Source organism: Syngnathus acus, chromosome 10, assembly GCF_901709675.1.
Source record: "Syngnathus acus chromosome 10, fSynAcu1.2, whole genome shotgun sequence".
NCBI lineage: Eukaryota > Metazoa > Chordata > Actinopteri > Syngnathiformes > Syngnathidae > Syngnathus > Syngnathus acus.
Genome location: NC_051095.1, coordinates 5,986,394 through 6,006,333, shown reverse-complemented (window position 1 = coordinate 6,006,333; position 19,940 = coordinate 5,986,394). Strand labels below are relative to the sequence as shown.

The 19,940-nt window shown below is 50.3% G+C and overlaps 6 protein-coding genes across 9 annotated transcripts; 4 read left to right on the top strand and 2 right to left on the bottom strand.

The window, feature by feature from the left end:
- Positions 1-38: 38 nt before the first annotated feature.
- On the top strand, positions 39-3,305 carry LOC119129419 (platelet glycoprotein Ib alpha chain). 2 transcript variants are annotated; one of them, XM_037262679.1, is made up of 6 exons: positions 46-341; positions 703-798; positions 864-1,055; positions 1,131-1,226; positions 1,286-1,465; positions 1,877-3,305. In XM_037262679.1, the coding sequence occupies exons 1-6, from the start codon at positions 180-182 to the stop codon at positions 2,870-2,872; spliced, it is 1,722 nt and encodes a 573-aa protein (XP_037118574.1). In that variant the 5' UTR covers positions 46-179; the 3' UTR covers positions 2,873-3,305. The 2 variants fall into 2 exon arrangements, with proteins under 2 accessions (XP_037118573.1, XP_037118574.1); XM_037262678.1 differs by having other exon boundaries at positions 39-341; positions 864-1,226.
- Positions 3,306-3,682: 377 nt separating this feature from the next.
- On the top strand, positions 3,683-6,646 carry LOC119129476 (bcl2-associated agonist of cell death-like). 2 transcript variants are annotated; one of them, XM_037262789.1, is made up of 4 exons: positions 3,683-3,836; positions 4,141-4,305; positions 4,961-5,184; positions 5,295-6,646. In XM_037262789.1, exons 2-4 carry the CDS (start codon positions 4,149-4,151, stop codon positions 5,430-5,432), a joined length of 519 nt encoding a protein of 172 aa, XP_037118684.1. In that variant the 5' UTR covers positions 3,683-3,836; positions 4,141-4,148; the 3' UTR covers positions 5,433-6,646. The 2 variants fall into 2 exon arrangements, with proteins under 2 accessions (XP_037118684.1, XP_037118685.1); XM_037262790.1 differs by lacking the exon at positions 3,683-3,836 and adding an exon at positions 3,935-4,047.
- Positions 6,647-6,982: 336 nt separating this feature from the next.
- zgc:101765 (uncharacterized protein LOC450036 homolog) lies at positions 6,983-9,145 on the bottom strand. Its single transcript, XM_037262762.1, has 6 exons — positions 9,029-9,145; positions 8,297-8,564; positions 7,956-8,101; positions 7,750-7,889; positions 7,523-7,681; positions 6,983-7,395 (listed from the first exon to the last, which is right to left on the bottom strand). Exons 2-6 carry the CDS (start codon positions 8,545-8,547, stop codon positions 7,216-7,218), a joined length of 876 nt encoding a protein of 291 aa, XP_037118657.1. The 5' UTR covers positions 8,548-8,564; positions 9,029-9,145; the 3' UTR covers positions 6,983-7,215.
- Positions 9,146-10,145: 1,000 nt separating this feature from the next.
- Positions 10,146-14,120, top strand: LOC119129443 (WW domain binding protein 1-like). Its single transcript, XM_037262724.1, has 5 exons — positions 10,146-10,289; positions 10,915-11,381; positions 11,559-11,723; positions 11,793-11,994; positions 12,059-14,120. The coding sequence occupies exons 2-5, from the start codon at positions 11,237-11,239 to the stop codon at positions 12,780-12,782; spliced, it is 1,236 nt and encodes a 411-aa protein (XP_037118619.1). The 5' UTR covers positions 10,146-10,289; positions 10,915-11,236; the 3' UTR covers positions 12,783-14,120.
- LOC119129429 (steroid 17-alpha-hydroxylase/17,20 lyase) lies at positions 14,111-17,238 on the bottom strand. Of its 2 annotated transcripts, XM_037262701.1 has the most exons (10): positions 17,129-17,238; positions 16,158-16,311; positions 15,966-16,086; positions 15,762-15,900; positions 15,365-15,594; positions 15,219-15,305; positions 14,951-15,145; positions 14,724-14,890; positions 14,557-14,660; positions 14,111-14,487 (listed from the first exon to the last, which is right to left on the bottom strand). In XM_037262701.1, exons 2-10 carry the CDS (start codon positions 16,250-16,252, stop codon positions 14,216-14,218), a joined length of 1,410 nt encoding a protein of 469 aa, XP_037118596.1. In that variant the 5' UTR covers positions 16,253-16,311; positions 17,129-17,238; the 3' UTR covers positions 14,111-14,215. The 2 variants fall into 2 exon arrangements, with proteins under 2 accessions (XP_037118596.1, XP_037118595.1); XM_037262700.1 differs by having other exon boundaries at positions 14,724-15,145.
- On the top strand, positions 16,831-18,623 carry LOC119129451 (putative histone-lysine N-methyltransferase PRDM6). Its single transcript, XM_037262743.1, has 2 exons — positions 16,831-17,256; positions 17,376-18,623. Exons 1-2 carry the CDS (start codon positions 17,145-17,147, stop codon positions 18,284-18,286), a joined length of 1,023 nt encoding a protein of 340 aa, XP_037118638.1. The 5' UTR covers positions 16,831-17,144; the 3' UTR covers positions 18,287-18,623.
- Positions 18,624-19,940: the final 1,317 nt, after the last annotated feature.

Here is a 19,940-nt window from a genome sequence, read left to right as displayed (position 1 = left end):
CTACAATGTTGACATTCAAAGATCAGCACTTGAGCATTCACATGTAATTTCCATAGCAACACAACGAGTTATCAAAAAACACACTTCCTGCTGTCAATCAAAGTGCACACACACACACACAAATGCGCAGCCATACGTGGAGAGCATTTCATTAGCGTCACTCGAGTGTCACCATCAGCATGAAGCTCTTCTTCTTCGTTGTCCTCCTCTGCGCCAACTTCAACGTAGTTACGGCCGTGTATGGTTGCCATACCGACCGGGATACGTACCACCGTGTGCGGCTCAACTGCACAGCGGCCGGTCTCAACGGCCTTCCTATGGATCTCGAACGCACCACTGAGGTAACCACGCCATGGGATAAAAATGCAAAATTTAGATTTATTTTTATTTATGACAACAACATGCAGTATTGTGAGTTTATTATTTATTATTTTTATATGTGTGTACGTCTTGTGACATTTTTAGTTGGTGGTGTGCTTTGAGATTGTTCTCATGGAAAGTAAGTTTAGGAAACGTCCTTTCAGACGATTTCTTAAACCGTATATTGGTTCTTGTCCGTCACTGTCCTATGAATTTCAAGAAATGTCGCTTTTTCTCCCGCGTGAAGACTTTTCGTCGAGCGATTCGACGTTGAATGACACATCGCAGATAAGCGCACACTTCCTGATTCCTGTTTGACAGTTTTATCTCTTCCCTTGTGAGGTTCTCTTGTTCCCCAGGAACCAGTTTTCCAGCCTACCCTGGGAATCCTACCAGATCTTCAGCAAGCTCTACGAACTGGACCTGACAGGCAACGAGGTGAGTGGGAATCGTGTAATGCCGACCGGACACATAGCACTAAATCCACCTCGCTGTCACCTCAGCTGGGTCAGGTGATGGTGAGCACCACGCCGCTTCTGCCTGGGCTCAGTGTCCTCAGACTGGGCCGCAACCGCCTCACATCTCTGGCCGGCGGGGCCTTCTCGGCTTGCCTCGCCCTGACACAGCTCTACCTGGAAGACAACGCCATCGAGTCTCTGAGCGACGACACATTTGCCGGACTCAGCAAGTTGGAGGTTAGCTGTCAACACACTCGACTTCTTCAAAGAAAATCCCTTTCGTTTTCTGTTCTTCCACATCGTTCCTTTCAGGTCCTCGACCTGAAGTCCAATCGCATCAGGGTTCTCCCGCCGCTCTTGCTCCGCCCCCTGGTTGCCATAGAAACACTCTACCTAGAAACCAATCAGGTGAGAGATGAAAGACGAGTTTTGCAATAGAGTCTTCACTTCATTTGTTTCCTCCGCAGATCAGCGAGGTACCGGACGATTGGTTCAACCCGAGAGAAGACGTGCCCTACCTGTACCTCTCCGACAACCCGTGGGCGTGTTCCTGCAGCCTGATGTATCTATACACGTACTTGCAAGACTTCTATTTCAACTTCTACGTGCGCGATGGGAAGATCATCTCGAGAGAGCCACAGAGTTTGGTTAGTCTGCGCACGTGCAAAACAAATCAATAGAGACATTTTACATTTCATTGCACCAAATTGACCTTCTTTCAATTAGTCATGCCTGGAGTATGAGGCACAATGATGACATGAGGAAAGTGGCAGCTGACATAGCAACAGAGCTAACCCAATATTGTGATTAATTTGTAATATTTAAAAATTAGTCAAATAAAGAAATCCAATCTTTTTGTACGTAATACCAATAAAATAGAAATGAGGTGATCAGCCCCGATTTCCCATCACATGATCGGATTGGGCAACTTTCCCATCAATTAAAACCAGCCCAACTTGAAGACAGCAATCTAAGAGCATTTCTGTCTACCTTCAGTTCATAACAGTCTTAGGTCAGATGTGTTCCGTTAAAAGCCACGCCCCACTCTGGCCTTGCAGGTGTGCCAGTCGCCGCAGCAATCTAAAGGTCGAGCGATCATCCAACTGAACCTGGATGACTTCTGTCATCCTACGCTGCCGCAGACTGCCACCACCTCCACCACCACCACCACCACCACCACCTCCACCACCACCACCACCACCACCACCACCCTAGCGCCCAGCCCCACCTTCAGGGTCACCGAGGGTCCAGATGAGGAGAGTGAGGAGAGCAGAGGCGATGGGGCCATTTTTGGGCCGCTTGCAATGACTACTTCCAGCACTTCACTTCCTGACCACTCTAGCCCCACAACCGCCCTGTCCAGCTTTACGACTTCGACCGCATCACTTCCTACGACCGAGTCACTTCCGACAACTCAAATGGCGTCGCTTCCTGCTACTACAGAGTCACTTCCGATCACTCCGACGGCATATCTTCCTTCTGCTTCCACAGCTGTAACTGCCACCAGCTTTCAGGTTCCACGGACATGGGGATGGGACGAAGGTGGCGCCACGCCCCTCCGCCACGTGCCAGGCACCGGTGTGTTTTGTGTGTGGTTGTTCGCCGGTATCGCATGTCTGTGTGCAATGGGGGCGGTGAGTTCCCTCATGACTGTCATTCGACTGGTGGTCTTGTACAGGGCAGCGTACAAGCCACTGAGCGCGGTGAGCGGGGGCAGATCCCGCCAGGTGAGGCTCTACGGCGGCACTACAGCGGTTTATCGTTCAGTTCTCTTTGTGAGCCGCGAAGAGGAGGGTGATGGTCCAAGGCAGGTGTACAGGACATCCCTGCACCGTACGCCCGGGACACAGGTGGCCCTGCAGCAATGGAGTGATGTGTTGGGAGAACGTCAGAACGGCGAGGGGGGTGCGGGGTGGAGGCAGCGCTTTAGCGTGCTTCTGCGGCAGGAGAGGGAGGGGCCAGACGGCAGGAGAGAGGAGCGAGATTGGGTGGTGGGTGCTTGGCTAGCGCAAAACCTACCCAGCGTGACCGCTGACTGTCAGCCCTCCCACTGAGGTCCTCACTTTGATTCCTGTTTGCAAAGTAACGCTAACAAGGTTTTCTTTCAAAGTTTTAATTTTTAGAACCCAGAGCCCAATGCGTTTGCGCACGCGTGCTCACAAGGCCAAGAATGATTTCTGGGAATTGTGTAACTTTTTAGTCAATATTTATACATTTAGATTCATTTATATTCACTGTCAAATCAGCCTCCGGTACGAAGTTTCGTACGGGTAGGACATTTTGGCAAAACATCGGAGTGACTCCTGATGTTGCTCGTATTAACCTTTGTCCTTTCCCTCGGTTTTAAGATCATGACAATAAATGTGTTGAAGAAATATACAATTTTAGTGTATTTATTTTTCATTCGTCTGAAGCTTTCTTCTATCAGGAAACTGTGAAGTGCTTTGTGATGTTTGTTTACTTATTTGTAATCTTATTAAAGTAGCATTTAATCAATACAAAGTTAATGTGTGCATTCGTTTGGTACCTTTTTTTAAACGCTTAAGTCTCACGCATGCGCAGATGAGAGATTCAAGTGTATTCTGAATGCGGTGTGGAACCGTGCTGCCCCCCACAGGTCTGTGTTGGTACTGTGACAGACATAAGCATATGCTGCGCTTCGCGGCACACACTTTAAATACAGTAAACACACACGAACAATGTTTTCCTCGTCATTCGAGAGGTTTGGCACATATTTTGAAAAGTTATTCGATATTCAAAATCGGCTTGTACCCAAGGGCGACAACAAATAAAAACCATGGCCAGTCCTCGCTCGCAACAGTGACGTCATCGCGCGCCAATTGGCTAAACTCGCAGCTCCCAGAATCGCACTAGGGGGAAGAGAAAAAAAAAAAGAGCGAGATAGCAACAACAACAAGCAGGGCGACGACGACCAAAACGACTGTAGCTGCTCGTTCGCCGGGCGCCCAAAAAAAACACACTTTGGGCCTAGTCGCCTCCTCGCCAACAAGGAAACCGGTGAGGAAAATCGCCGCGCTGGCTTGTTTGGCTTCTTATGACTCGGTCCGCGGCGGCTTCCGCCCAGTCGCAACTTTCTTTTGTTCACCCCAAGAGAACAGGTCGGCGTTTCAGGGCGTGTTTTTTTGTCGACTGAACTTGTAACAACCTTTGTCGAGGATTTTCTCGTCGTCGGAACAACCTTTGGAACGGCTGGTCGAAGGCAGAGATTGTTAGAGCATTGCTTAATATTGTTGTTGCCGCTACTTTACACCTATTTTATGACTATCAACCAAACTCTGTTTTTGTTTTCCTTGTTGCCCAGATGTCACAATGGCCGCAAAGTTCAGCCTCTCCGACAGCGAGTCTGAGCCCTCTGAGGAGGTAGACGAAGGGGACGACGGCCAAGGAGCCGCTGAAAAAAGAAAGGAGGAGAAGGAGAACCTCCGCCAAGGCCTTCAGCTCACCTTGCCGGAGCTCAGAACAGCAGGTGAGCATAAGATCGGAGCGGCCTCGCTCAACTTTTTTATGACCCGACTCGGTCTTCATTCGTTCGTTCGTTCATTCATTCATTCATCCATCCATCCTGGGTTAAAAGCCCATTCGGATCCGGCCCAAAGCAAAATGTGTGTGTGTGTTTTCCCATTAATCGTTCACTGTAAAATTTTGGCAGATCTTTCACTACAAAACCGGCTCAACTACGTACTATGCAGGGTTCAGCAACTAAAAATAGCTCAGCAGCGATTGAACAATGAGACTTTCCAGGAGTTTTGTAGAAAACATCATCTGAACAAATGCTTGCAACGATGTACAGAAGTGTTGCTTATATTGATAGTTATTTGTTTCCTCGTTTGTTAAAGCTTTGGTGAATCATAAATATGATCAGTGTCTCAGTAGTTAATAGTGCAACTGCATTGTTTCATAAGCACGTATACTTAAAGTAACAAAAAAGTAAACTCATCTGGTTTAACAATTTGGATTTGAAAGACCTGTAAAGTAATTCCTTATGCAAGAACAATAAAGTGCTCTCCCCCCCAAAATAATGAAATTGCTCAAGAATATAAAGAAGCATGAAAACCAAAAATGTTTAGTAAATAATAAGTATAATAGTTACCAAAATATTACATTTTGTCCACCCTGTCTAGCGACGTCCGGCCGAATCCGGCTCAACTCGGAGTCCCTCACTTCAGCGGGTTCCCGAGACGAGGAGTTCCAGCCCAGGGCGGAAGAGGAGGCGGGCACGCCCACCGACGGAGCGCCATTCCGGGGACGCTCCAAGTCGGCTCCCCCCTCGCTCTGGGCCGCCAAGAAATACGGCCGGCAACTGCGACGCATGAGCGATGAGTTCGACAGCCTGTTGGACAAAGGGGTGAGAAGTGGCCCACCTGGGGTCTTAATTTTTCTTTTTTATTCCGGAGAATTGCAATATTGACCAGAAATGACCCACTCTCACCCTGTTGTCCAAATATTTGGTTTCAGGAGTTGAAGTTCAAGAGCGCCGGCGGCACATCCCGGTCGATCCACCACTCCAAAACCTGGTGGAGCTATCTCTTCAGCCACCAGGAGACGGAGAGCGAGAACAACCACCATGACAACCACGCTTATCGTACCGAGTAGAGACCACGAAGAGGATTGCGGGGGGACTGAGGGGGGGGGGTCCTCCTTCACCGGACGTTTTGTCTGCAATCAGTGAAGAGACGCAGTGATTTTTCTTCAACTACTTTTTATGTGACTTTTGACCGTATTTCACAGGCGTGGTCTCGCGCCAACACTATGCAACGGACGGGCAGACAGGTGCGTAGATGTGGTCGAGTAAACAAACGGTGGACCTCAAGCCCGGCCGGTCCAACTCGTAATGTTGCGCTGACTCGACTCAACAATCAGATGACGTGCAAAGATTTTTGGTCATTGTGGCCTGATGCTTTTGCACTCTGCCGTAGGAAATCAATCAAGGAAAGAACAATCTTGTACACAGACAATCTAAATCCAATTTTTGGTCATACGTCAGGGTTACTGAGAGGAAGTGACTTTTAAAAGCACAAATTCATAGGAGATGTTTTAAAAGATTTCTAAAAGGTGTAAATATTGTTGTGGCGCGGCGGCGATCGGACCGTCTTGTGGTGTGGTCATGTCGTGTTTCACAATGTGTTTGCCTTCCATGACGTCGCGATTTGTGACACCAGGACAGATTTGCTCGCGACTGAAGCGCTGGCAGGGACAGCCATTTTGGCTCAAATCGTCACGCCATTTCCAAATGACTTAACACTGGATCAATATATGTTTTGGCTTGTTCTGATGGCCGCGTGAAGATTTAGCCTTGAGCCCTATGTGATGATTAACGGATGATAATCGGTGCGCTACTTCTGCCTTTGAATGCTTTTATTGTAGATTCTCCAAACAGAAATCAAGACAATCTAATTGGCCATTTTTTTTCTTCCTTTTTTGACATTCACCCAAGTGTGTATTTCAATATTATTGTCCCAGTTGTGATTATAAATAGACTGAAAATGATATCTATACCCCGCAAGACTTTTTAAGAATATTCTGCAAAGGAGTGATGCGACCATTATGTATGAAATGTTTTGGGACAACAAGTATTCCTGTCGGGGTGGCGCCGCGTTTAGCGTGCGCACGCACGGTGCCGACACGATCAACTGAATCTTGTCAAATGCCTTCAAATCATTGTGAATGCGACGCCACACGGTACCGCCTTAAAACGTCAACACGTAATGACGCTGAAGTCACACTGAAGAAAAGAAAAAAAAAAAAGACAAAGAAACTTGGGCATGTGCAGTCTGGCAATGGTATTACTTGAATCTGTGTGGAAAAGATTTGAATTGTTCTTTTTTTAATGGAGGTTTGTACATGCATTTTCTCTACAGCTGTTATACTTCATATCCTTAATGCTGTCCTGAATAAATAATACTTAGGACAAAAAAAAGTGGCATTTATTTTTGGGTTGGACAAAAGCCTCATAATGTGACTCTGAACATTTACATAAGTCCTTGGTAACTTGCAGGCCTTGGTAACTTGGGAACTGATAATGCAAATTTGTCCTCGTTGGCTCTTGATGACATCGGCATTTTGCTGTCCTTTGATTGGTTAATGAGAACAAAACTTGTTACAGACAAGTTGGACTGGCAAAATACATCTGTGGAGTTCTACACACATACTGATTTATTAATCAGCATCTCTGGTGAGTATGATGCAATCTATTCATCAGTCATTTTTTTATGTTTTTTGTCATGATGAGATAACTGTTGTCAACGGCTCCACATGATGTGGAAGGCACAGCGGTGTGCGATTAATTTTGCCTATGGTTGATAATTGTAATCACAATGTGATGCTAATAAAAGGATGAATTAAGTCCCCACTGCCAGGCCGTCAGCGGTGGGTCCCGTCAAACCACTTGGGAGGGATCCCAGCAGAACCTGTGTCCTCGTTCCAAAGCTGACAGTTTGCCCATGTCGCTGTCACTCAGCGTGAAGTCAAAGATTCTGGCGTTTTCTCGGATCCGCTCCGGATTGGACGACTTGGGGAGCACCGGGACGCCCTGCTGTACCGCCCAGCGCAGCAGCACCTGAAGCAAACAGGAAATACAACAAGAGCGGGAATCAGCAACTTCAATGCGGTTTAAAATTTTGCGGTCACTTTAAATGCTTTTTAATTTGTGATAGAAAAGCTCAGTTAGTAAGTGAGCTGTTCACCTGAGCGGGCGTGCGCTTGCAGTTCTCGGCCACTTGGACCACCTGCGGGTCCGTGAGGAGCTCCCCCCTCCCCAGGGATGAATAGGCCTGGAAGCACACGCCAAACTCCCGGCACACGTTCCTCAGCTCGGCCTGGCGCTCAAGTGGGTGGAACTCCACCTGAGGGAGGGGTCAGCGTCAACATCGAGGTGGATAAAGCACGTCCGATATTTGGTCCTTCTACGTACCTGCAGCACTGCGGGCCGGACTTTACAGCTGTCCATGAGCTCCCTCATGTGTGCCGGCGTATAGTTGGACACCCCAATGGCCTTAAGTTTCCCTTGTGCGTGCAGCTCCTCCAATGTCACCCAACTCTGAGCTCTGTTTCCTGCTCGCCACAATCGTAATAAGCGAGGAATGCGACAGAAGCTCTTACGCAAATCCATCTACGCGCCTGGGTTCCGCTGGTCAGTCACATCCAAGCCCCGGGTCCCGGGCCAGTGGATCAGGTAGAGGTCGATGTAATCCATGCCGAGGTTGGACAGGCTGTGGAGGGCTCCTTTCGTGGCGCCCTCGCCCTGATCGTTGGGGCCCAGTTTACTGCAGAGATCAGAATTAAAGTATCAACAGTCGCCAGGTCAGTGGGATTTGTATGTACTCAAAGTACTCCTACTCGGATATTTGTGTTAAAAAAAGACTACGAAATAGAGAAGTACAGATACAACACCTTTAATTGGGGTGGTTATCATAAGTCTACAGCCAGTTTGAAGAACTGAATAAGACACACCAACACACCTGGTGATGAACACATCCTCTCTGGTCAAGCCGTATTTTGGTAGGAGCTCCTTGAGGGCACGACCCAGCTCGGCTTCATTCCCATACACGGCGGCGCTGTCAAAGGCCCGGTATCCCGCAGCCAGGGACGCATCCAGAGCTTGGAGCACGGCCTCGCCACCGCACAGTTTGTACATGCCCAAACCCAAAAGGGGCATCTGAACCCCAGTGTTGAGGGGGACGGTCGGCGCAGTGGAGGCTGAAGAGGACATCTTGGTCTGTGGATGTTCTCCAAGGAAGGAGGAGAGTTATGAGAGGAATTTATGAAAGCCACAGTGTGTGCAACAGAGTGAGTGAGCCAATGGCCCACTGGTCCCATGACAAAACTGCAACAAGTAGAGCAGTGTAGTATAGCACCACGTAAAAGTGCTTTAGGACAATCGTCATTCTTGTATAAGTTAATGCAAGAATTTATCAAACTCCGCAGAAGTAATAGAAACTTGTCCTATGAAACAAAACAATAGATCTTGAGAGAACTATATTGACTTTCTTAACAATATTTTGAACTCAAATACACGAATAAACGTGACAAAGTTCCGTGTACTTAAGTGAAAGTATTGGGAAAGACTCGAGTAGTGAATGTAATGGTGCAGTACAGTAATCAAGTGAATTGACTTGGTGACGAGTATCCACCACTGACTACCACTACTAGCTGGTCCTTTGCATTGATATGTTAGTGAAACGCGATCTCACCTATCTTGGTCTTTCTGTTGCCTTCTTCGTTATAAAAGGTTGAAAAGAGGAAGTAAGTGGAAGAAACGAAGACTGCAGGCAATAAACACGCACAAGGAGAGATTGGCTAGACCCTTGTACTGGTTGTTTATAGTGTTGGAAATTGTACGGCAACACCGACGCCATATTGGATGTGGCAAATTTGAGACAAAGATTTATTTAAGTATTTATTTACGGTTACCAATGTAAGCGACTTTAGTATAGTGATATTAGATAAATATTAAATGTAACAAGGCCTATGAAAGTACATTTTATTCATCACAATAAAAGTGGCATACATGTACTAAAATACAGTTAGTGTGTTTGTGAATGGATTAATGACAGTCAGAGCACAAGTTGTGCACTTTCAATCTTGCAACAGGTTCCACGTGAGAATGATCACAGTAAATCGGATACGATTGATACAGATTAATTTATTGCTTCTGTGTTTATTAAAAAGTTCACAAGATGAGGACTGTGAAAAATATTTGCATATTAAAGGAAACACAAAATCGCGGGCGGGGTTTGCATTGTATTAATACATACATAAAGAATTCTTTTTCAGAATCGTTCAATACAAACGGGTGAAAGATTCTGAACACATTTTTCTTTGCCTTGTTGCTAGGGGAAGAAGCATGTAGCGTACGACGCGCTGTAATTGGCCAGGAGCCTGCCTCATCAGCCAATCAGATATCAGCAATTCCTCCGGCATGTGAAATCAACAGTGATGATAATATATTTAAAAAAATTAACTGGTCAAAATAACATAGACACTTAAAATGGAATGATAACAAATATCAGTTATTATGACTGCTTGCTTTTTTTGCTTACGGCAAAACAAATTAAACAAAGTCAAGTCGAAGTGATTATGTTCAGTTTGCTGCGTTTCAAAATAAGTGCATCAACTGGAACCAATTTTAACATTGTAGCACCGCTGTATGATGTTGTTGATGTTTGCTCTTCTGTATCAAATTTAACCTTAACAGTCGAATATGGCAAGAGAATCGCGTATTTATTTATCGTCCCATTACATTGAAACAGTCCAAGGAGATAGCTTTTATTTCGAAAGTGCACCGGACGTATGCAGCGCAGTGCGACGAGCTCGACGCGCGACGGGAGCTGATGGCGGCCGGGCTGGCGGAGGGTCTCACCGAGGAGGCGGGGAAGGCTCCAGGCAGAGCGAGGAGGCCCCGGTGGCACCGACGCAACCAACCAGAAGCCCACAGCGAGGACAAATGGAGCGGTACGCGTTTTGTTTGTCTTGTGTGTGGACAGTACGTGTGTGTGGATGTGGCGTTCACGGGCCACACGCCATCATCTCTTAGCTGTTTTGCTCTGAGCCGAGTGTGAAAGCGATAAACCTGGTAGCTGCCTCTTGTCATGACATTTTTGAAAGTCAGGGGACGCTAGTGAGTCAGTGCGCCTACAGTTGTCATGGCAACTGCAGCCAATCGACATATGACCGCTGGGGGCAGAATTAACATCGTATCCTACTAAAATAGCTACTAAGAAGCTCGGGGGGTTACATTTATTTTTCCAAACATTTATTGAGCCATGGCACATATTTTACAATAGGGATAAAATGTGGCACACCTCTAAAAACGTCACAAACAGTACTACATATATCTCGAAATTTACTTTCAGTGTTAATCATTCTGTTTACATTGTGACATTATGAGACTGAGATGACACTAACAGGGATCACATTTTGAATTGTGTACTAAAACATGCAACAAGTTGGACAAGATGTTGACAAGGTTGAATGAAGTTCATAGGGAACATTAAAGTGTGACAACTATGCACATCATAAAATGAAAATCAGGTCGCAAATACTTTCTTACAGCATCGTATGCCTTGTGTCTCTGCAGTGGGGATCGCCTCTCGGCTGCCAACTTGTCTCCACCTGCTGTCGTGTCCCCCTGTGTGGCGCTTAAAGGATTTCGCCAGTTAGCGGTGTAGCTTGCGACTTCTGTGCTGTCAAAACATGAACAGGCTAACAACTCAAGGCGATTCTTCTCTCAGTTAGTGGCTATTAGCTAGCTGAGTACTGGGGGCCTAGGGGCAGAATTGACTTGCAGTAGCAATAATGGACCAAAAAATATCAGCCTATTTCGTCATTGGCTAGCAGGTGGTTAGCACAAGCAGCTAGCGGTGGCGCGGGACTAGGGGAGAGGGCGGCGCAGGGGTGCGATGGAGTACCACTCCAGTGGTAGCCTGCCCCTGCTGGGGAGACCGCGCTACTGCCCTGGTGCCAACGCTAACGGCGGCTACCTGTGTGAGACGGGCCACTGCTGCGGCGAGACGGGCTGCTGCACGTACTACTATGAGCTTTGGTGTGAGTTGTTGGCAATCACTCTTTACACACTGTCTCGTCACCATAGAGTGACTTTTATAGTGCCTTTTCAATGTATCTTGAGTATTGTCGTGCCCTTGTTGTAGCTCACAATACATCTTGAAAAGTAATGACGGTCATTTGATGCACTGATATATGTGATGATGATGTCACATGCAGGGTTCTGGCTGCTGTGGACGGCCCTCATTATGTTCAGCTGCTGTTGTGCGTACCGCCACCGGCGAGCCAAAGTGCGAGCGCAGCAGCAGCAGCGGCGCCAGCGAGAGATCAGCCTGCTAGCTTACCAGGGCACCGCCTCCTACCCGTCCTCCATGCTGGACCTCAGTAAGAGGGCCGCATCTCGTGTGTCTCCGGACGAGGAGCAGCGGATGTTGACGTGTGACCCGTGCGCAGGTTTCCTGGCGTCGCTCAAGCTGCCGTCGTACGAGGAAGTGGCGGCGCAGCCCTCCACTCCGCCGCCCCCCTACAGCTCTGTATTCACCGCGCCGCGATACCCGCAGCCCCCCCGCACTGCCGACCCCCACCTGCTCATGCAGCACGACCCGCTGCTGCACCGCCCGCTCAGCGGCCCCTCCTCACTCAGCTCGGATAACAGGTGCGTAGCCGAGACGTTTGTCCGAAGAGGTCAGGTTCAAACGTGCTATTTGTCTTTGCTCTAGCTCCAGCTGCTCCTGTGACTCCTGCTGCCCCTCCTCTCCGTGTAGCTCCTCCCCCTCCGCACCCCTGACTTATGAGACAGACACAAGCCACGCTTCCACACCCAGCGAGGTGGCATCCCTCCCATTTGATGTCGCCATGGAGACCCCCCCGCAGGCACCTCACTCTCCTGGCTGCGACACTATGCCAGCCCTCGCCGACACGGCCGCCTCCTCAAAAGTCAGCTCGCCGCCGGCCACCAGTCCGCTCGCAAACCCCGTCCCACCTCTGCTCATGGACCAGGATTCCGCTACCAAGATGCCGGGGTCACCCGGATCCGACGGGTGCGCGACCCCCTCTCCCCTCGCCCCTCCCTCCACTTCTTTCATCCCGGATGCTCCCTCACCCACCCGGTCAACTCAGGCTCCGCCCAAGCAGACGCTTTTCTCACCGTGCGTGGATGTGTTTCAAGCGGAGCCGCAGGAGGAGGAGAACGAAGACGACGTGGACGCCGACGAGAGCCAATACCGTCATCGGAGACTGACGGGCGACTCGGGCATCGAGGTGTGTCGCTGCCGTGTCCAGGGGCAGGAGGCACGGGAGGAGGACGGTGAGCCAGAGAGCGGCGCTGGAGAAAAGAACTCTGTTCTCCATGACAGCGTGGACTGTCCCTCCAAGTGCGCCGCCACACCGTGCCACCCCCCTGAGGAGGTGGGCGAAGTCGTGGTCGTCGTGGACACAGCATGATGGACAGAGGCGGTTGTCCCGGCAGATGATTGACAGGCTTGTCTTGAGATCCCAAAAGATAGAAAGCTCCAGCCATCTTCATTTCTCATCTGCTTCCCGACGAGCTGTATGATGACACTTCCTTTTTGGGAAGTAGACACATTCGGTTTGACATGGCCTTGTCCTGATTGGACACGGACACCTCCCGATTGGACGTGGACATCACCTGGTTGTCTGAGCAACCTGCCGATTGGTCATTGGGGCATTGTGTTTTATGCATATGCGTCCTCATTGGACTTTTGTTTCCGGTTGGGCTTGTATGTACATATTCTGATTGGACGTGAATCCACACCGATTAGACATGTATATTTGTCGATGGACAATTTCCGGTCGGACGTGGACATGTCTCGCGTGACACGGATGCGTCCTGATTGGACATGCATTTTTGGGTGGGGTTGACTTCTAGCTTGACGTGTAGACCTCCAGACTTGACATGGACACTTCTTGTTTGAACTCAAACGCATCACTTACGGACTGGACGTGCACTTCCTGATAGGACATGTACACTCCAGGTTGGACATTTGCAGTTTGAACGTCAACACGCACTTCCTCATTGGACACGTATACTCCCTGATTCAACATGGACACGGATACCTCCCGATTGTACGTCTACACTTCCTGATTGGTCATGCACACCTTCTGATTGGTCATGCACACTTCCTTAGTGGACATGGACACTTGCTGATTTGACATGAACTCTTCCTGTTTGGACATAGACACTTCCTGTTGTACCGTTTACATGACAGACAGGTGAGTGGAAAATAAGACTCCACTTCAACCTTCTTTTCTGTGCTAGATGTGGTGCTTTTCTTCTTTAGCTGAGGGACTGCATCTGCAGAGCGCCCTCTGTGGTGGATTACTGTTATTACAGCTAGCCAAGTTTGTAGCGCTCTTCTTCTTTCTCACTTTTGTCGCTTTTTACTCTAGTCAGAACACACAACTTGATTGTAAGTGCTAGCCAGATGCTAACTCCCCAGGAGCCTAGCGCTAATCACCAGTAGCGCACAAAGTTTGTCACCCAAAAAATGAATGTTAGCAAGCGTTTGAAAAGGGACACCTAATCTATTGTAAAGCCATTAAAACGGATGTGTGGTTTTTTTTTGGCATCTTCAGTCACAACACTTACATTTGGTATCCAACTTTTACGCGTCGACGGGTTCAGTTTTTCTCTGCTCGTCGTTAGTTCCTGTTTGTGTCGTGACGAAGCGCTAGCAAGGCCAATTCTTGGAAAAATGATGATCTTGAATATGTGTCTGTGTGTGAGCTGTGCTAAATAAACGGATCACGTGTGCAACACAAGTGTTTATTGAAGCACATGATGTCATTTCAGATCTTGCTTATGTTCGTCATTGAATGAGAAAAATAACAAAATGTGATGTTTTCATAGCGACTGGTTAGAAAACATGAGTGCCAACTTCCCACTCTGCCCTCGGCCTGACGGCGACCTTATAAGGCAGAGGCTGCAAGACCACGCCGAGGCGCCCCTGCAGGTTGGGAGGGGAAGCCCCATCCGGCAGTATGAAGCTCATTCGCTGGAGCATGCAGGACAAGAATAGGAAGAGTTCCATCCTGGCCAGCGATTCGCCCACACAGATGCGTGGCCCCGCCCCAAACGGCAGGAAGCAGGAGGGTGTGACCCGCTGACCCTGATCATTTAGGAAGCGATCTGGAAAGGTTTGATGACAACTTGTAGGTCCAATTTACCATTTACTTTTGGCATGTGGGGCAGAGTTACCTGGCTGAAACAGATCCGGTCTGTCCCAGTGGTCAGGGTGGTGATGGATGGCCCACATGTTGACCAACACGCGAGTTCCACTGGGGATGGTGTGACATCCGATGCTATGGCGAGAAACCGACGTCAGCCCGCACACGCGCGTGGCACCCGCTGCTCGTTTGGTGTACCTGCTGTCGGTCACGGCGATATGTGGGATCAGCACCGGGCTCACCGGCCGGATCCGCATCCCCTCGTAGATGATGCTGTCCAGATACGGGAGCCTCCCGCGATCCGACGTGCGCACAGCTCGTTCGCCCACTTGCTCATCCAGCTCCTTCTGCGCCCGCTCCTGGACCTGCATGAGGTGCCGGTCAACAAATGCGGCGAAGCAACCTAAATGCTTGTGAGCGTGTACCTCGGGGTGGTGCAGTAGGTAGGCCAGAATCCAGAGCAACGTGGTGGATGTAGTTTCCACGCCGGCGCCGAAGGCTTCCGCCGCCGTCATCAACACATGATCGTCTGTGATGGTTGCCCCGTCGGGCCCGGGGGACCCTTGACCCTTCAGCAAGGCATCCAGGAGATCTCGAGGGTCACCTTCGCTCAGTGCTGCCTGGAGACGAGACTTTTCTCAGTGGAGAGTCCCCACATCCGGGAAGCCGGTGCTCTCTCCTGACATCGTTCACCTTGTGTTCATGCAGTTTTTGCGTGAGGAGGCGGTCCCGCACGGCAATGCACGATCGTAGCTCACTCAGAGAGGCGTTGGGGAACACCTGAGTAGCAGCAGAATGTTCGTGACCTGGCCGAGTTACACCAATGTGACGTTTCGTACCTTCATCCAGGAGAAGATGTCAACCAGTCCTCCCCTGGTGATGGTCCGTACAATGCCGTCGTTGTAGCGCATCACCTCCTGAAGCTCTTTGTCGCCGTGCTTATAGGTGGTTCCGAACACCAGCGTGCACACCACGTTGGTGACGGCCGTGGTCACCGCGAGGGACGGGTCGAAGCTGCACCCCTTGCTGGACAGCAGCTCTGCGCACAGACCGTCCACCTCGGACAGAACTGACAAAATGTCATCATCGGAGGCTGTCACCTCAGACCAGGAGGAACCTCAGATTTCAAACTTAGCTTGGTCCAAAACATTTGTCCATCCTCCAGCGAGACCAGCATGGAGACAAACGGAATCGCTAATAAAGCAATGACTTGCTACTTTCTCGGCAGCCACCTACCAACGTCCTGCAGGCGGTTGCTTCCTTCTCCAAACAGAGCGAAGGAAGTGTGCACCAGGCGGCGGTGCAGCTTCCACAGCGGCGAGTAGTCGGAAAAGGCGATGTCTTTCCCGCCTCGGGTCAGCAGATCGGTGGTCACCTGCCGAACGTCACGTCTGTTGAAATGTGCCGCAAATAGCGCTCAAGGGCTTCACGAGGCGTCACCATGCTGGGGCGCCCGGCGAAGTCTCGCCCTCGCTGCAGCAGAACCTCTCTGGCGTGTTCGTAGGCGTTGACTACCACGGTGCGATGCGGCCCCAGGAACAACTCGAACAATGGCCCGTACCTGCCGCGCACACACACGCAACCTTTAGTGAGCGCAGGAAGCCGTCCCGGTTCACAGGTTCAAGGTCTCACTTTCGGCCCAACTGTATGAAAAGCAGGTGTGGAGGTTTGCCACCCCTCATCCAAGGCAGACTGCCCACCACGGGCAGACGGGGCAGGCCCGGCATCCCGATGGAGCGAGGAGCAAGCGCCACCAGGACGGCGAGCGCGGCGAGGACAAGGAGCACTGGAAGGAATGGCGAGACGGAAAAAACATACTCAGCCATGGCGAGGGAATCAGAACATAGACGAAGCGGCCCGCCTTTTAAAGTCTGAGCCGTGGAGAGACCTTGCGCAGGTCAGAGGTTGCGTGCGCGTGTTTGTCTGCGTCAGACGACCTTGCTGATATCTTGGCGCGTCCCAATCCAAAACAGGCCCAATGTAGATTGCCGCATGTCATGATAAACACAAGCTAGGTCTTGGATGGTTGCCATGGAAACACCAGCCACTAGGAGGCGATGATGAGCATGTTGGCGTCTTTGATTTTTCAACTTATTAACGCTTGTGTGAATGAGCTCCGGTCGCCATGGAAACCACATCCCATCCTCTGCAGCAAACCTGAATGTTGAATGTTTGTGTTTGCTCTTACAGACAATGTTGTTGTTTACGCTCATCTTGCAGATTTTCATCCACAGGCGTCACGTGCGCACACACACACACACACACACACACACACACACACACACACACACACACTCACACACACAGAATGGTGTCAGAAGCATTGCCGCAGTGAGGAAAGCCCGCCGCTCCTTTTATGGCGTGGGGATGCCCACCGTCACCACAGGAAGTCGGCCATGTTTGGGCATTCTCGACGTCCACGGCGGGGGGAATCCCTCGCGCCGCTCTCCGCCAATGGGGCAGCACCAGCGTTGCCACGGAGACAGAGGGTATAAAAGGACCAGCGAGCGCAGGATCTCGGCATCCTCGGCACCGAGTGAGTACAGCGACGCAAACTCCGGACTCGCCAACCCGACTGAAAACCACTCAGAGGGATTTCCCACCTCTTGATCGACCGCCATGCTTGCCGAGCGCCACTGCAGCTTCCTGTCCGACTTTGAGGACGCGTGCAGCGCCTGGGTGGACAGCGTGGAGTCCAACCGCTACGACGTCAACGAGGCCGACCTAACAGGTGAGTTGCCGAAGCATCGCCATCATCGTCCCCGACGTCTCCTTGCTTGCGCGCCGATGTCATCGTGCTGTTATGCAACAATAACAAATGCCCCCCCCTCTCCTTTTTCTGTCGTCCAGTTGTCTCACCGGGAACCGACGCCTCCGACTCAGATTTCTTCTCTGACTTCAGCGACTCAGACTCGCTCTCTCCCTCCTTCGACTTCAGCGGCAGCCTCGTGCCTGAGCCGCCTGCACCGGCGGCCGTGGGGCTGAGCAGCACAGCGGACGCCATCCTCAACATGATCACGGAGATTGTGGGAATCTGCACCGAAATGGAGCAGCAGGGGGACGTCGCCTACCCTCCTTTGGCCACCGTCAAGAGCGAGTCTGCCGGCTCCAGCTGCAGGGCCGAATACTTCGCAATGGCGCCTGCTTCGGACTTTATCGAGACTCTTCTGAGTCAAGACGCGGGTCAGGGCGAGACGAAGGCATTGGAGGTCAAGCAGGAAGTGGTGGCACCGGAAGACTGGCTGAAGAACTGGAAAGTTGGCACTGGAGGAGACCACGTCAAAATGGAGGTGGACCTCCACTGTGCCGCCCCCTCCACCCTTGACCCCGACCTATTGTCGTCCCTCCTGCACGGCGCCTTCCCAACCGTTCACTTGAGCAGCGTGACAGCGGGCGCCAATGTGTCCCGGAAAGGCCGCAGGGCTCTGGCCAAGAGCGGTACGAAGGCCAAAGCGTTCCCGTGCTCGGTGGAGGGTTGCGAGCGCCGCTTCTCACGCTCGGACGAACTCAACAGGCACGTGCGCGTCCACACGGGACAGAAGCCCTTCCAGTGCGGCGTGTGCGCGAGGAGCTTCAGCCGAAGCGACCACCTGACCACGCACACGCGCACGCACACGGGAGAGAAGCCCTTCTCTTGCGACGTGTGCGGCAAGCGTTTCGCACGCAGCGACGAGAGGAAGCGGCACGGGCGCGTGCACATCAAGCAACAGCTGCGAGCGCAGATGATGGCCGCCTATTCGCTTGCCGTGGGCGCCGTGTGAGGCGCGGCGCAGCATCCAATGGAGCGTGCCACGGTGGTGGCGTTGGCAAAACCTTCGGGACCTGAAGAAGGTCCACTTTTGGCCTCCTCACGAGACGCACGTGGGCCCAGCAGGTGCATGCTGGGAGTCAGAAAAGAGGCTTGGACGGGTCCAATAGACTTTCCTGCATGAGGGTGAAAAGTGACGTGACCTCCATGTTTGTACAATAGCTCTATTTTTCTAGATGTTTCTATGACATGTCGTGACTTTTCAGTGACGTGCACTGATGCATTGTGGGATATGTGTTTAATGTCCCTGCTTGAAGATGCTTCAATAAAAAAAGCAAGAAATAGCTGGATCGAATCTTCCTTCCTTCCTTATCCTTCCTTAGCGTCGTCATCATCATCATCATCATCGTCATCATCATCAGCATCATCATCGTCATCAACTGTCACCGTGTGTGTGTGTGTGTGTGTGTGTCAGTGTTTGAGTGAGTGTGCGCACAAGTGTGCGCCCTACTGTGTGTGTGAGTGTGGGAACTGGGAGATTGGGTTACCATAGCAACAAAAGTTGTGTGAGCCATCTCGACAGCACTCCGGAGACAAGGTCGCTGTGGCATCGTGAGGCGTCGCCATGGCCACGACGCGTAACAATCAAGGTCGGCCAACCTGATTTTGTAACAACCGTTGGTCATGTGACCCTGAAGCATCTTAGCCCAGGATAAAGCAGTTCAGAAATGGAAGTTCTTCAGAGTCAGTCAAGTAATGCAACATCCATCCATCCATTTCCTATACCGCTTGTCCACACGCGGGTCACGGGCATGCTTGAGCCTATCCCAGCAGCCATCTGGTGGTAGGCGGGGGACACCCTGAACCGGTTGCCAGCCAATCGCAGGGCACACAAAGATCAACAACCATCTGTAATCGCACTCACACCTAGGGGCAATTTGAAGCGCTCAATTGGGCTACCAAGCATGTTTTTGGGATGTGGGAGGAAACCGGAGTTCCCGGAGAAAACCCACGCAGGCATGGGGAGAACATGCAAACTCCACACAGGATGGGCCGGAGGCGCACGTGGGCCCAGCAGGTGCATGCTGGGAGTCGGAAAAGAGGCTTGGACTGAAGAGAGAGCAACAGCATATTCAGGTCCAATAGACGTTCTTGCATGAGGGTGAAAAGTGACATGACCTCCATGTTTGTATAATACGTAGCTCTATTTTTCTAGATGTTTCTATGACTTGACTTTTCAGTGACTTGCCTAATGCCATGACACACACACACGCGCACACGCACGCACGCACACAGTTGATGACGATATGGATGGACATAGATTCGATTTGTAAATATTAAATATATTATGTTTACTATTTCAATGTATATCTTTACAGCAGCAATGTTAAATACATTGGCAGATGTAGACTCATGTAGTTTTGGGATTGTTTTCATATCTGCTAATCATATATGCACCAATAACAGTCATTTGAATTCTATTGATGCTAAAATGTTTACTCCTTAAATGTATAGGAAATACAGTCATCATTTTTACATTGCGGCAAATTTAAAGTGAAGGAACACGTCTTTATTACATAACTGTCTATCAACAACTGCAGCTAGATACAAGTCATCAAAGCAACAAAGACAACATAAAACCCCACCCTTAACTGTTAGCCTGCTGA